Source organism: Cynara cardunculus (assembly GCF_001531365.2).
Source record: "Cynara cardunculus var. scolymus isolate 2C chromosome LG 1, CcrdV1, whole genome shotgun sequence".
In the NCBI taxonomy this organism is placed as follows: Eukaryota; Viridiplantae; Streptophyta; class Magnoliopsida; order Asterales; family Asteraceae; genus Cynara; species Cynara cardunculus.
Genome location: NC_037528.1, coordinates 27,623,510 through 27,639,311, shown reverse-complemented (window position 1 = coordinate 27,639,311; position 15,802 = coordinate 27,623,510). Strand labels below are relative to the sequence as shown.

Sequence of the window (15,802 nt, the reverse complement as noted above, 5' to 3'; positions counted from 1 at the left end):
TATTTACTTTATTAGAGTTTCTTAAAACTATTATATGATGTATAAAATCATCAAATAACTTTTGAGGACAACTTGTCTAGTTTTGGACTTTCCAGTCATAGTCGTACTAAATACCATACACACATATTCTGTCTAGTCCTCCTCTCTTATTTGTCAAATTTGTTATTTCTAACTAGAAGGGTACTCGTACAATGCAGTGAAATAAATCTCCAGTTTAATGTTTAGTTTTTATTCTTTGTCTCTACCGATATGATACGATTTTATGTTGTTTTGAGAAAGCGATAATGTTTTTACTTTTAAATGAAATATAAATTTGAAGATAGCATAAAAAAATAAAATCGATATTAGTATTAAATTAACTATTTAATAGTTTTCCTTTTTTTTTTTTTGTAACTTCTTTAATTCAATTTTTCATTATAATTTAATTTAGGATTAATAAGAAATTAATTTATTTTTGATTTAATAATATAATTTTTATTAAAGATAATAATTAAACATTATGTTAGAAACTCAATAATTATCTTAATTATATCTTAGATTTTTTATATTTAAAATAGATGTTTATCATGTATTTGATTATGTTTATCTGCAGTTAGTTACACGAATTTAAAAATAGAACTTTAATAAGTTGTACTTATACAAAATCATTTGTAATCATAAATTTTAAATAATATACATAAATAAATACTACTTAATGCATAAAAAATAATTTTAAACAACTTTTGTCAAATGCTTTATAATATAGTAAAGATAATGTGTACACATAATACCACATATTACATTTTATTTTTGCAAAAAATATTTTACTTAATTGTAATTTTGAATTTTAAATAATATATATAAATAAATAGTACTTAATATATTAAAAATATTTTTAAATAATTTTTATCAAATGCTTTTAATATAGCATCGATAATATTACATATAACACCACATATTACATTTCCTTTTTGCAAAAGACGTTTTACCGATTAATTAAAGCGTGCTTGTTAAGCAGGGGTTATTCAAAATTATTAGACTTTGGTACAAAGTCTTGACCATCTATGCCACGAAAATCCAGATGCTACTTCCAAGAAAACACAAGGGATCAAGTCAACAAACCGCATCGGTGGAATTAGTTCTGTCGTAGGTAGGCGCCTTCAACCAAATAAAACACCACAATTCACAGGAACACATTCGAATCAAGGCCTTCCATTCAATCAAATCAAATCAAATCAAATCTAATACTGCTAATCGTCTCCATACTCGAGCGTTTTCCTCTGCATCAGGCCTCTCAGCTCTTCAATTTCTTGCTTCGCATCGTGAGATCGAAGGCAACAACGCATTCTACGTTGTCGATATTACTTTTGTGTTTTGAAACTGGTGAAATTGCTTGAGGATGTTTCCTGGTATGATGGATCCGGAGATGATGAGGCTTGCTCAAGAGCAGATGAGTCGTATGTCACCCGCCGACTTATCCAGGATCCAACAACAGGTCCTTCCTTTTATTTAAGTAATTTATAGTTTGATAGAGACGATGAATAGTATATAATTGGTTTTGAAGAATTTGAGGTAATATATAATAAAGGAAAAGAGAAGTATTTTTGGATTTAGGTGATTGTGTTTTCTATATACCAAGTTGTCCGATGCTTTCCAATTTTGATTTGAGTTGATGTTTCTGATGCATGTTGTGCTACGAGCTTCACGATATTGAAGGCCGGATAACTAAATAAGATTCACCTTTGCATTCGAAATTCAGGACCCACAAGCTTTTTCCAAAGAATTCTAAGTGCTAAAGATGGGTATTTGGAACATTATTGATGTGGATTTATGATATGATAATGCTCAACGAATTTGTCCTGCTGTTCTGCTTGTTTTTGATGACTAAGAAATCAAATGCAATGCTGGACTGTGTAAGTTGTTTTTGATAACATGATTTATTTGCAAAAAGGTATGCTCATATGTGAGATATACTCGTGGTTAATGATGCTTACCTTTTTTAAGATAGAGGAATAGGGATCATAGAATGTTGTGCAAACAGAACTTATGAATGACCAATGCACAGAGCACGGGCCAAGACCTTTGGAAGGAAACCCTGGTGCATAAAGGCTTTGCCCTTGGTTTTGCTAGGGTCATGGTGAAAGGAAGTCTTTATGCATAGCTACCTTGCAGTTTTGCAAAAGAGTCGGTCAAACCTGCACCCCTAGTCATGAAAGAAGAAGCCCACTGGTTTATCTGAGGCTTCCCCTGGTTAAGATCTTTGATGAAGGGTCAAAAGTGTAAGATTAAGTGTGTTTTGCATCATCTTGACTAAGGTCACTGTTTTCTTGTGTCACTCTATACTCTATAGTTAGATGTTATCTAGTGTTTTTGGTAACAAGTGTGGGCAATGATTTGGCTCTGTTGGTTCTTTGCAGTTGCATGAAGTCCTTTGTGGTATATTGCATTTAAGAGGAGGTTTTACAGCAGTAATTTACTGTCATAACTTCTCATATTATTAACTGAAAATTTATCCAAACACAATTGCAGAAGTTCCTTGTTTCCCTAATTAAATAGTTTCAAAGGCTAGGGGAGGTCTGCTTGAAGCAGAAACATACAGAATTTGTAGAACTTCAGATAATAGTGTTTTCATGGACTATAAAGGATTCAATACATTACACCTGCCCATGCACAGACACTATTATCTCCTTAGAAAGACCATTTGCTCTTATGCATGCACCTAAGCTTCTCTTCTATGTTCTCTTTTTAAGTTTTATTTTTTGTAATTCCTCTCTCCTATGATGATGTAGAATTAACTCATTTGAGGGACACAAAGCTCAGAATATATCATACCACTTACCTAAAGTATATAAGTAAAAATTTATACATCCATGGTGATCAGGGAGGTGCATGAAAATATAGGATTGATGATATTTTATGAAGAACCGTTTGAAAACAAGTGGAAGTCTGAATGCCACATTTTATGAAGGCCCTAGGCCACTTGGTTCCTCTTACAGCCTGGGAAATGTGAGGGACATGAAATCAAGTTAATTGAAGACCGACCTCGAATGATAATAGTTCAAACTTCAAAAGGCAGACAACACCTTTATTTTCTTGTTATAAGATTGTCTTCTTATATAAGATCAAACAGAGAGGTTACGTGAATGTCAAACCACAAAGTGACGACTATGCCATGATTAATAGAGGTTGTCAGAAGAGAAGTCACAGCAGGAGAGAAATCAAAATAGGAGAAGATCTAACGAAGTCACTTCTCAAGGCAGAAGAAGTCAAAATCTCTCTCTCTCTGTCATCTCGTCTTGTTTTCTCTCTCTGTCCTGCTCTGTAGTTAGTTTTTTCTTGATGGATCATATCAGGTTGGTGTTGGTGCAAATAAAATTTGGACAGAGAGTCTGAACAGTTAACCCCCTTGCCTTGTTTCTATGATTATTTGGACTGTTTTATGTGTTACACATTGATCTCCCTTTTACTCCTGATAATTTCTCTTCAATACTGATTGTTTTCGTGCTTTTCGAAATGCTGATTGTTTTACTTTACATGTATATGTAATTGCAGATGATGTCTAATCCCGATTTAATGAGAATGGCTACAGATAGCATGAAATATATGAAACCCGAGGACTTGAGGCATGCTGCAGAACAGTTGAAGTCTACTCGACCAGATGAGATGGCAGAGATAGGTGAGAAGATGGCCAATGCAACACCAGAGGAGCTAGCTGCTATGCGTTCTCGAGTAGATGCACAATTAAGCTATGAATTAAATGCAGCTCAGATGCTGAAAAAACAGGTACCTTAAAACTCACGAATTTCAACCATTAGATTCGTTTCGAAGTTGTATATACATAATGCATGCATATATGTACATACACATATATTCCATGTGCTTGTATTTTATAGATATATACATGAAGTAGTACCTTTCATGGTATCCGACATCACACGATGCAGTCTGGGTGGTGCAGGCCTCCCACTTAGGGACCTAGGTCTTTCGTGTGGGCACCTAAGTTTGTCCAGAATTATTATCATTGTATGTTTGATTTGTATTATGGTATTTTTGATTATAGCACACAGTCTTGATTTTATAGGTTGGTTATTTTTACTTATCTTTTGTATTTCAACCTTTTTGAAGATTCTATGACCCATCTTTTACTTAGGTGACCCTCTCTTCTGATTGTTTGTGGTGTAAACTCAATCAACCGTTCTCTATACATCACATCATGCAATGAAATGGTATTCTCATACTGTTAATCCTTTTATTGTACTTCCTCTCCTTTAACCCATCTGATGCAAGACCTCTTACACTACATCGCTTTGAGGGACAAAATCAATCTTTTCAAAGTATAAGTGCTAGTATGAGGGGGTCGAAGACCAAGAAGTGAATTATTTATACCAGCATTCTTCTTACAGATGTCTCTAATTTGTATTAGATTCATTAAAATTTGCCATCTATTGGATTTATTTGGCCACATACCTGTATAGCATTAGATATGGATCATGGGTGAACTTCAAACTAGCAGCTCATCTTGAGATAGTAGTACATTTGTTTGGTTTTATTTATTTTAAACAACCCAGGGATTCTTTTTTTGCACAAGAAGTACATAAATGACAATTATTAGGGGTTTTGATAAATTACTTCGCCTAGAAAACGTTTCTATTGGTAAACATCATAGTTTATAAAATTGTATTATCTGAAGTATAATTACATGGCTAATTTGAGTTGACATGAGTCTATATCACATGTGGTGAAGTCTTTGTGAGCGAAGTCCTTCATTATTATTTGAGACGGTAGTTTAAGTGGTGAATGTCTTCCAGGATTTATTCCTTTAAAGCTTTCTTTTTGTCAATGTCTTGTGAGGATTCAGGCATTCTTTATGTTGTATGTGAAGCTAGAGACAGACATCATGTAAAGGTTCTGATAACAGCAGGGATTTTTGTTAGAAAGTTGAGAATGGTTTTGGCTATAACACCAGTATCTATGTTCTCCAGCAGCATGCCTCATGGTAGGATGTTGATAACACCTTTGGGACTGTCTTATCTTGATCACTGCTAAGGAGGCTAAATTGATATCGGTGGCCTGTAGTGATTCAAGAACTAATTGATCCCAAAGCTCGTACATTGTTACCAAGGCAAAACAAATTAATTTTGCAAGCAATTTTGTACGACCTTGAAGGTCCTTTTAGTAGCAAGTCTTTCTACCAATTTACCATTGGACACAAGAACATGAAATCTGATGCCAAATACAGCTTGTAAGATTGGTCCAGCACGCTGTCATATAGTTATAGTAAGTGGTTCAGAAATATACCAATTCCAGCCTAGCAGCTGTGGTGTGCGTATCTCATCATGGAAACACACTTTCAACTTGGCTAGTGTCTTTTTTGTACGTTAGTTGAAGCTCATGTGACTAATGGTATATAATTTATAGGAGCGTGTTTTCGAGATTCAAACACGAGAACTTGAATCTGGAACACTAGGTTACAAGCAAGTAGGTTATGTAGAAAGTTCTTGCTAAATCTTGTCATTTGAAATCATTTATTGTTCTTATTCTTATTCCTATTATTTTTGTGATAATTTGTATGTTTTATAGTTATGTAAAAAACTATAAACATGCATATCCTCAAAAGAAGAGGAATTACAATTTTCTTTGATGAACAAAATGCTCTTATATTCTAAAGCCTAACAAGTTCTGTGAATAATCCATCTGTTTGAAAGTCATTCCACAGAGTATAATATTCATTTGCTGTATATAAATATTATATACTTCAAAAACAATCTTAATGAATGTTGCCATCTGAAGCTCCTGACCTTTTCGCTGACAATCTAAAAATGGAGTTTCTAGAACTAGGCCCATTATGTATATGTTCTTGCTGTTGTCGAGTATATCAGGTTTGCGCAATGGTGTCCCGATAATTTTGTTATACCCTGGGTATAGAAGTCAATTGGTCGATTTTGGTAAGCGGGTAGAGAGTTGGTTAGTTGGGGTAGTAATGAAAGCCCTTTGCAACCATTTTAGAGTCTCAGAGGAGTACTTGGAATTTTCTTCGACTCTGATGAGAGCTTGTCCTTGTGTTCATTCCTGTAGACAAATCCCAACTCTGGCATCATAATGACAGATGCAGAGGGGACTTCATTAATGCAATCAAGCTCTTCATTTGGTGAAGTAACCGCCAGCTCCAGAGCGATCTGAAAGTCGATCTTGCTTCTATATCTGACCAGCTCATCCATCACCTCCCTTATTCTGCTGTTGGCAATGTTGTAGATCGTCCCCCATTCGATCCTCTGGTATGTGAACTCGAAGAGCGGTTCCAGATCATGCGACTTAAGGTTGATGAGGTCATTGTCATTGAATTGACATATTTGTCCATGAGCCCTCTCAACCGTGTATTCTGCATACACAATTTCCTTATATGCATAAGTTCTTCTCTTGACATCCAACACAGTTCTGATTTCGTCTATCAACCACACCTTATCTCTGTCTTGAGTGTGATCTCTTACAAATCTCCATCTGATATGTTCTTGAACATCAGGATGGATGTTTGGTTGGAGATACACATACACCTCTTGATCTTGATTGTTGTGGAGGTAGCACTGGATGTTTTCCATTAGCTTTGGCTCTCTGGCTTTTGGATTTGGGCGTGGTTGTCTTCTTAGTGTTTCCATTTGTTCAATAACCTCTCTAACTCTGTCTTGTGTGACTTGAGGAGGAGCAGAGGTGGAGGGTACATTCGGTGTTGGAGCAGAAGATGATGGAACACTTGAATCATTGGTTGGTGGTGGTCGTACAGATGTTGATGGAGCAGAAGTAGGCTTGGATCGCTGTCTTTAGAGGGGTAGGTCATCTTCTAGCTCAGAGTCAGAAGAGACTTCTTGAACATTTACCGCTTTGACTGATTTGATATTGGGAGCAGCAGAAGATGCTTTGGCCTTCCCATTTGACAGGGGCATACTGTACTCACCCACAGCTGGACGATGAGTCTTCATCAGTAGAGGCCAACTGCCCCTCTGGTTTTTTCCTTGTAATTTCTTCTTCTTTGTCAAGCCCAAACACAGAGGCAGAAATGGTTGTTGTTGAGAAGAAGGTTGTTGAAATGGCACTTGTGAGATGGGCACGACAGGAATGACATAGGTAGGTGCAGATGTCTCCCCTTTATGATGATCTTGAGGACCAGTAGCATCCAAATCCTCTTGATCATCATACTTTCGCTTCTTGCTAGCCTCTTCTGCAAGAAGTGTCCTTTGTGTTCCTCTTTCTTCTTGTTGGCATTCCCTGTACTTTAGCATCAAACATGTTGCAAATGTCCTCTGCAGCAAACATTGCCTTGTTGATACTCATATCGGCACGGAATTTCAGGGAAGCCATAGATTTCTTCATGTCAGCTCGTCTAACCCAACCTCAGACTCTTTCTTCCCGACCTATTCGACTCTCTGGCCGCAGTTGTTGTAGCAGTGGAGTTGAAGTGATTGGTGAAGTCATGAACCTTTTGAAGAAGAATGTTGCCCAGTCTGTTCGTTTCACTTCTGCTTACATAATCCGAGGCCAGATCCGTATTTAGATCCAAATCCATGTCCAAAAATGAATCCAAAATCAGATCCAAATCCGAGTCCAAATCCATGTCCGAAAATGAATCCAAAATCAGATCCAGATCCGAAAAGGAATCCAAAATCAGATCCAGACATGAATCCAAAATTAGATCTGAATTTTGAGTATGGAATGGCTATGGATGAGGAAGCAATTGAAGGAGAGCATTCTGATGATGAAGACGATGATGAGAGGAAAGAGACGAAAGAAGAAAATTTGGACAGGGAGAGAAAAGGAGAAATTACATTGATTAGAAGCCGATTCAACAGGGGTAGAACTTTCTGGAGTGACATTCACAGAAAACCGCCAACCCAAAAAGGAGATCAAGGCCAAAGGGGATTGGTTGAGTTAGTGAATAACCACCTCACACGATATCACCGTTGTCACCACTCTCTCCTTAGTAGGGGTATTGGTTAACGGGAGAGCTTGCTTGGGAGATGATCTTCGGAAACCCTGCTGCTGCCGTTGCCACCGCTATTACCACCACCATTGGCAACACTAGTTGATAGAATGCTTTTGAACCGGGTATTTCTATTTTTCCACCTTGAGGACAAGGTGTGTGTTGGGGGTATAGAAGTCAATTGGTCAATTTTGGTAGGCGGGTAGAGAGTTGGTTGGCTGGGGTAATATAAATAAAATAGGTGGCTGTTAGTTTAGGGGATTCTGTTTTGGTGAATTCTTTTGAGTTGAAAACCGTTTTGGGAGATACCAGGCCTCTCGAAAGCCTGTGGAAATTGTAATCTTTTGGTTAATTTAAGTACTCCAGCCGATTTTTGGGCATCAGTGTACAACAAATTTGTGCTTCCTGCTTTTAGTTGGGGAACTGCTTAGTGAGAATTGAACCGTATCTGGAATTAATATGCTGTTTGATTTTCTGTCTGGATTATCCCCTGCTTGAAATAGGTTCTGGTATGACTTTCAAGAAGTGATAATGCATCTCTAAAGTGTAGGACTTGAAATAGCGCTTAGACAAGCTTCTTGGATCATGAGGGTGCATTATATTATTTTACGTTTCTATTTTAGTCTGTATTCTTCACTCAAGTCCCTAGATCAGTTTCACATCACCTTTTTATTTTGGTTACTTGTTTTTGCTTCCATTGCATAAGCATTTACTCTAAAGACATTGATGTTACTCTGGAGTTTGACCTCTTATAACTAACAGATTTGAATGTTCCATCTGTTTACTTGTATGTTTAAGCAAGATACTTGTCACCATCAACTTCATGTACGATGAGCTGGCCTTAATGTTTAATATGTAGCAGCTGTTACCACATCTCAATGCAAATGTTTTGTGTTTCATAGATCATCTCTGGAACTACATGATTGTAGAGAAGTTGAAAAGAAAATAGGAGATGTTCTTGTAATAAATTATCCTGTGTTTCTCTAGTTACACACCATTGACTTCTACCAAAGCAATCGATCAACTAACAGCTTAGACATTTGTTTAATAGCATGAATAGAGTTGAAAACATGAGAAGACAAAGTTGGTGCAATGTACCCTAAACGGTGGCAATTGGTCATCTGGGCTTCACCCAAAGTATGAGAACCCTGCTTGAACTTATTCCAAAACCCCCTTGAGGACTTCCTTGATAAAATAATAATAATAAAATTTGAAAGAAAAATGAGGCTCTCGATGTGGTCCCAAGCTACCTGATAATAGGATGATGACAATTGTCTAGCTAGTGATTTCTTTGTTCTAATTGCTGGCATTAACATGTGTCTTTGATTTCATTTTGGCAGGGGAATGAACTTCACAGTCATGGAAGGTTTAAAGATGCCTTGGAGAAGTATATGCGGGTAAGTGCAGCATTTGAAATCTGAACTCTTGTGAGTTTGTTTTTGGGTTTTGCATATGAAGTTTTCGCTGTAAGTTCACAAAGTAATTTCTTATCTTTTTCTTTACATTAATCAGGCAAAAAATAATCTAAAAGGCGTTCCTGTGTCTAAAGGTGGAACTCTCCTCCTCGCATGCTCTCTTAATTTGATGTCATGTTACTTGAAAACGGGACAGTATGATGAGTGCATAGAAGAAGGTACTGAGGTACGGACAGGTGTTGGTCAATCAAATCATATCTTGTTTTCTATATATGATTTTGATGTCATTAGATATTCCTAACCTTGGATAATTTCAGCAATGAATATTTTTGATGAGTTTTAGGTAATTTATTGCCACAGATACAACTCCTGAAGGTGGGAAGTGGGAACATAATTTTCCCCCTCCTTTCCAAGAGGATTATCATGATTGTCCATTTTTTCTCTTGTTGAATTTATGGCATAGAATGTAATTTTCTTAGCGTGGGAGACTGGGAGTAAAATAATGAACAATTGGAATTATTTTCAGGTATTGGCAAGCGATGCAAGGAATGTCAAAGCTCTTTATAGGAGAGGTCAAGCATATAAAAGTTTAGGACAACTAGAAGTGAGTTATCTTTTCTTATGTGACTCTTAATTGGGATTAAAGATTATGTCGCCTATGTTAAGCTTCCTTTGTGATGGATGTCTCTGATTTATTAGCATATGCATCTATCTGATTGACTTCTTAAACTTTTAGAAAGCTGTGTCTGACTTGTCTAAAGCACTTGAATTTTCCCCTGACGATGAAACTATCGCAGATGTTTTAAGGTATACAACTTTTAACCTGCATGTTTTGTATTTTTCCTTATAACTACTGTATAATTTGATCACAAGCATGGTGTCAAGGTACGTACCTGTTCGTTTATTGTATTTCACAAACTTATTAGTCTGAGAGACATGCTACAGGTTGGGATATTCAATTCTGACTCATGTCCACCTGTGCATATCCTGATTCCTGATCTGTTTATATACTGATACAGGGATGCCAAGGAAAGATTAACTGAACAAGGTGATGAGGATGCACCAGGAGGTATTTTGTTTTCCTTGACGTCAAATTTTGTATCAACCAACTCATGCTCTTATGTCCTTTTGCTAAGACTTTTATGTATTTCAATAGGCATAAGAATCGAGGAAATTACTGATGAAGAGCCAACTCCATTATCCGAGAATCATCAAACTTCATCTTCGGAATTTTCTGAGAGGAAAAAAGCTGTTGGTAAACGAGTGAGCAGTCAAAGTGTGAACACTAGTGCTTGTTTTCCAACCAAGCCGGAATATCTGGAGGCTCTAAAGGATGACAAAGAATCCATCAGGTCTGCTTGCATTATAAGTTTATCTTATTTGTTTCAACTTTTCAGATGATATATGCTGTGCCATTGGTAATGTCGGTCATAGTTGCCAATTAGCCACATGCAAAATCATTCATTGTTTTGGATTATTTTACTAATATTTAGGTCAAGTAATCATCGGCCAACCATGCTGAGAAGAAACTCTCTGCAAACCACATTCCGCATGATCATCTTCATTTGTTTTTGCATTATATGCACTTCACTTGAACTGTGGATAATAATTGCAAACAAGCTTTATGCACAACTATCAGTGTCACGTGGATTAGCATCTTCACCTTAAATTAAATATGACTAATTAGATGGTTCATTCAAGAATGCATAATCATCCTTGGCTTCAGAAACCCTCTGCAGGTCACAGAGAATACATACCCTGACCTGCAAAGGGTGCTCATTTTTAATCACGGGGGACCTCATTACTAGTTATCAATTCACCTAGTCAAGTATGGGGACCTTTTGTTATCAGTAGTACTATTCAAATGGTTTTCAAGCATGGGGTTATCTCCATTTGGGGTGCCACCCAGTGTGTAAATATACCAATATCCATGAGGTATTCCTGATTATTTAGGCACTTTTGCAGATAAGCATGCTCATGTGTCTAGATATCTGCTAGATAAATAAACCAAACTGATGGAGGTGTCATCCACATTAAAAGCGGTTCTCCAAATGGTCAATACTTGTTAGCTTTTTGTTTGTCCATGAGTTATATTTTTGAATGTGTTAGTTTTTCGTTAGGATGATAGGTTTTCAGTGGGTTCTGAATGTATCAATGGGTTTTGAATGTGTCAAGGTGTGTAGCATTTTCAATGTAATCAAGGGATGGTACTTTGCCTCCCTCCAAGTTAGCCTCAGTTGGGTCTCTTTGAGATTCAAATAAACACAATTGTTTTCCCCACAAAGAAAAGTTATACATTTGGGAATTCACAAACTTCCGGTTTTTGTTCCATTTCTCAAGTAAATGTCATTTATTGATGTTTTTTTTTTTGGTGTTGAATAGATCCTTTCAGAACTTCATGTCTCAAGCTGATCCAGAAACCATGGCATCTCTGAGTAGTGGGAAATTTGAAAGCATATCTCCTGATATGGTGAAGACTGCCTCAAATGTAATTAGCAAGATGCCACCTGAAGAATTTCAGAAAATGCTTCAAATGGCTAGCTCCTTCCAGGGAGAGAACCCATTGTTGAATAGGAGCTCCACAGGCTCCAGTTTTGACAGCTCTAATCATGGGTCAGGCATACCCAATGTCACACCTGACATGCTTAAAACGGCAAATGATATGATGAGTAAGATGCCGGCAGAGGAGCTCCTAAAGATGTTCGAAATGGCGTCATCTTTGAATGGGAAATATCCATCATCAGCAGAGGGTGGTTTACAGTCAAATAGGAATAATTCTTCAGAAGGCCAAGAAAGTCGGAGAAGTTCAGATAATGGAAATAATGTTGAGAGCTATCCTTCCCAAGGGTTTTTGAATTCAAGAAGTGCACCTCAACCAAGCTTCCCTAGCCCTAGCTCTGATATTCGGGAACAACTGAAGAATCCAGCCATGCGTGAGGTAAACTAGCTAACTCAATCTAGTTGCATCAAGAGATAAACATTGCGCATTGATAGAACTTCTGTTTGTATACACGGAGGGTGATTGGCATGAAGTAAGAAGTTAGTGGCTAGACCTATTTCATAGGGAACTACTAGAAAATGTTATGATCTGACCAAAATACAAACATTTCAAATTTTGGTCCTTTCTGGCCCTTCATTGATTAAATAGAACAGAAACACACTCTCTCTTACTTCTACCTTCCTTTCAGTCCTTCCTCTCGACCTTCCTTCGCATCTACCTTTTTCATCATTTCCTTTCAATCAAAACAAATCGCAGTTTCTTAAAACCCATCGAAATATCACACCATGAATCAATGATGTAAAACCAATTAAATTTGCTATACACTTCGATTCCTGGTGTGGGTAGGTTGGGGGTGGGGGAATTCGGAAAAAAAAATCATTTACTTTGAAGGAAAGATCAAAACATGATTTTGTACCAAGTGGGAATCCAGTGGTTACCATGTATTAAAGTTGCAGCCTCAAAGTCCTTTACGTCGGCCTGAATCCACTGAATTTTAATAGAAGAAAGAAGAAAAACTCAGAAATTCAATTTTTATTTTTTAATCTGTTTTATTCATGTCTGCATGGGTTGTTTTTTAGCCATAAGACCTTTGAAATTTGGGTATGTTTTGGCTTCGTAGTGCGAGTCTTGAAGCAACTAGTAATGTTACACCTTTGTGACAGAAAGGTCACTTGTTATGGTATAGAACAGCATCTTTGCAAAATGCAAGGAAAATGCTGTGTATGAAGACTTCTCTTCCCAACCCTAAAAAAGCTGAGGAGCCTTGTTGCACCTGGGTTACCCTTCTATGTTTTGTTATGTATACTTGGTACATCTTAAAAGAAACAAACATAACATCGTAAACCGAACTTTGTTGATGTTCTCCTAATATAACAACCTACGAAAATTGAAGTTATATCATGAAAAGTTGTTTGGAATAGATGCACTGGAAAACCTTGGAACCATAAATGAACCCGTGCAACAGACTTCTTTTATTTCTCTGCCAGATCTAAAACATCTCATAATCCATCTCTCTCTCTCGCTTGAGTTGCATCATTGAAGCCTGCCCGACCATGTTTGATTATATTTGATATTCTAGGATTAGGATAGTCAAAAGCAGTGGTTAGCTTGTTCGTATTGTGCAAATATGATTTTTCTCTGCTCATTTCCTGTCTTAGTAATTATATTCTACTTGTTTTTTCCCTTGAATATTATATGGTTCTACTATCTCCCTCTGCTTTTCTTTTTATTTCTTTTATTCCAACACTGAGGTAATGAAGTTCATTTTTTTTTAATATTAATTTAAATTTGGTTTCACTGTTTATAAGTGTTAGAAAAGACGTGCTTAACCATGATGTCATTTCTCAAGTTCTTCATGAACAGCCATTGTACTTGTTAAAATGCAAAAGAGCACTAAAATATGCCAAAATTAATGCTTTTGGGCCATGTCAATGGTTATTTTGCAACAAAATTATGAGTACGATAGTTAGAATTGCTTGTTCTGGCATTTGTTATTGTTTCCTAAGCATTTTAGCAAGGACAATGGTTATGTTTACACAAAACTACAAGTACGATAGTTAGAAGACTTGTTCATTTCATTTTCTAATCAATACATGGACACGGAATTGGAAGTAACTCAAGTCACACAAGTCATATTGTGCTAAATGCTGCACCTTAACCATTGACGTTTTCTTCCATTGAAGGAATAACTATCTGCTTTTATTTTCTTAACTCTAAATAGATGTATCATTTTCCAGTCCTATGATTTGTCATCACCACCGACCGATTACCATGTGTGTGGCTCATTTTTGGATCGGTGCCATGGTTGCACCATGTATTTTTGACATCCTATCAACGTCTATACAGATGGTTGTGATTGAGACACACACACATATATATATGTGTATGTATGTATGTATGTATGTATGCATGTATGTATGTATGTATAGGGTTAGGTTCAAGGGAAAAACCGCAAAAAATGAAAATCTGAGGAACACCGTAATAACCATTCATCTGTACCGTATCCACATGTGCGTAATATTCGCACCTGCATAGTTACTTGTATGCACATGTGCATACCATACAAATGAATGATTGTGATATATATATATGGTCAATGAACTGGCATGCCCATGTCTCTAAAGAGACTCGAATGCACAACCTAAAGGTTGTAGAGACTCGACTGATACCATCGGGCAAAAGCCATTTAGTTTTCTGTGTTATATATATATATATATATATTCAGTATTATCTCGATATTTACATCCTCATAACCCTAATTCTACACTGCTCAAGTTGCATATTTCAAAGCATGCTAGTGGTATATTATTTATAAGTACCATCTTTTATTGCCAGATGATGTCATCAATGATGAAAAATATGAGCCCTGACATGATGGCAAACATGAGTCAACAATTTGGAGTTAAACTCTCTCGCGAGGATGCAGAAAGAGCTCAACAAGCGATGTCATCTCTGTCACCGGAGAACCTGGATAGAATGGTAAACCTCCCATGATACCTTTTCTTTTTCTTTTTCATGTGGTCGAAACACACACCTAGTTTACGAGTTTTAAACCCACAATGGTTTGAAGGACTTGGTTGATGCCGTTGGTCCCACGCTTTGTTCTTTTCTTTTTTGTGTTATTGTTTACTTGTAACTAGCTTTTCAAAATTCATCATGTCCTTCACACACTTCATAAACCGGGGGTCAACCGCTCTACTTTTAATTTTTATGTATTTTATTGATGTTGTTACAGATGAAGTGGGCAGATCGAATACAACGAGCTGGTGAAGGTGCTATAAAAACGAAAAATTGGCTCCTAGGGAGGCAGGGGTTGGTTATGGCATTATGTATGCTGGTTTTCGCAATCTTTCTCCATTGGCTGGGTTACGTTGGCAGTTAAAATTAATCGACAACACACGGATACTGGAAAGCATGTTATCTTCAACGTAATTTGGGGTGGAATGCACAGATTAGAACAAGTTATTTTTTGTTTTCTTGAGGTGAAAATTGAATCATGTTTTAGTTTTTTGATAATGAATTGTTGGAATAAGTTATAAGAATTACCTGAATAATTATTCTCTCGGCGAATTGGTGTCGTCACTTACCAGGAGTGTTAATGATCCCATAGCAACAAGATCCAGTACTGGTTTAACCACAACTGTTCGCCAACCGGCCTTCCCAACCGTTAAGCCATTTAAAATCCAAACCGGGCCCTCTATCAGTCTTGTAATGAATTAATATTATACCTGGGACATATTCAAACGAAAAAGCTAACTATTTAAGAAAATACATGTACAAGATCATACATGATTCTCTCTCTCTCTTACACACACACATATATATATATATGTATAAAATTATACACGTTCAAAAGTCGTTTGCTTCCTTTTTTTTTTTGATGTTAATGTAAAATCATATGTGATTTTGTACATAAACGACTTTTTTCTTGTTTTC

General features: G+C 36.6%; 1 protein-coding gene across 1 annotated transcript; it reads left to right on the top strand.

The window, feature by feature from the left end:
* Positions 1–1,091: 1,091 nt before the first annotated feature.
* Positions 1,092–15,433, top strand: LOC112511124 (outer envelope protein 61). Its single transcript, XM_025116582.1, has 11 exons — positions 1,092–1,474; positions 3,532–3,762; positions 9,292–9,348; positions 9,464–9,592; positions 9,893–9,970; positions 10,103–10,173; positions 10,386–10,435; positions 10,523–10,718; positions 11,749–12,304; positions 14,702–14,845; positions 15,102–15,433. Exons 1-11 carry the CDS (start codon positions 1,379–1,381, stop codon positions 15,246–15,248), a joined length of 1,755 nt encoding a protein of 584 aa, XP_024972350.1. The 5' UTR covers positions 1,092–1,378; the 3' UTR covers positions 15,249–15,433.
* The last annotated feature ends 369 nt before the right edge of the window (positions 15,434–15,802 follow it).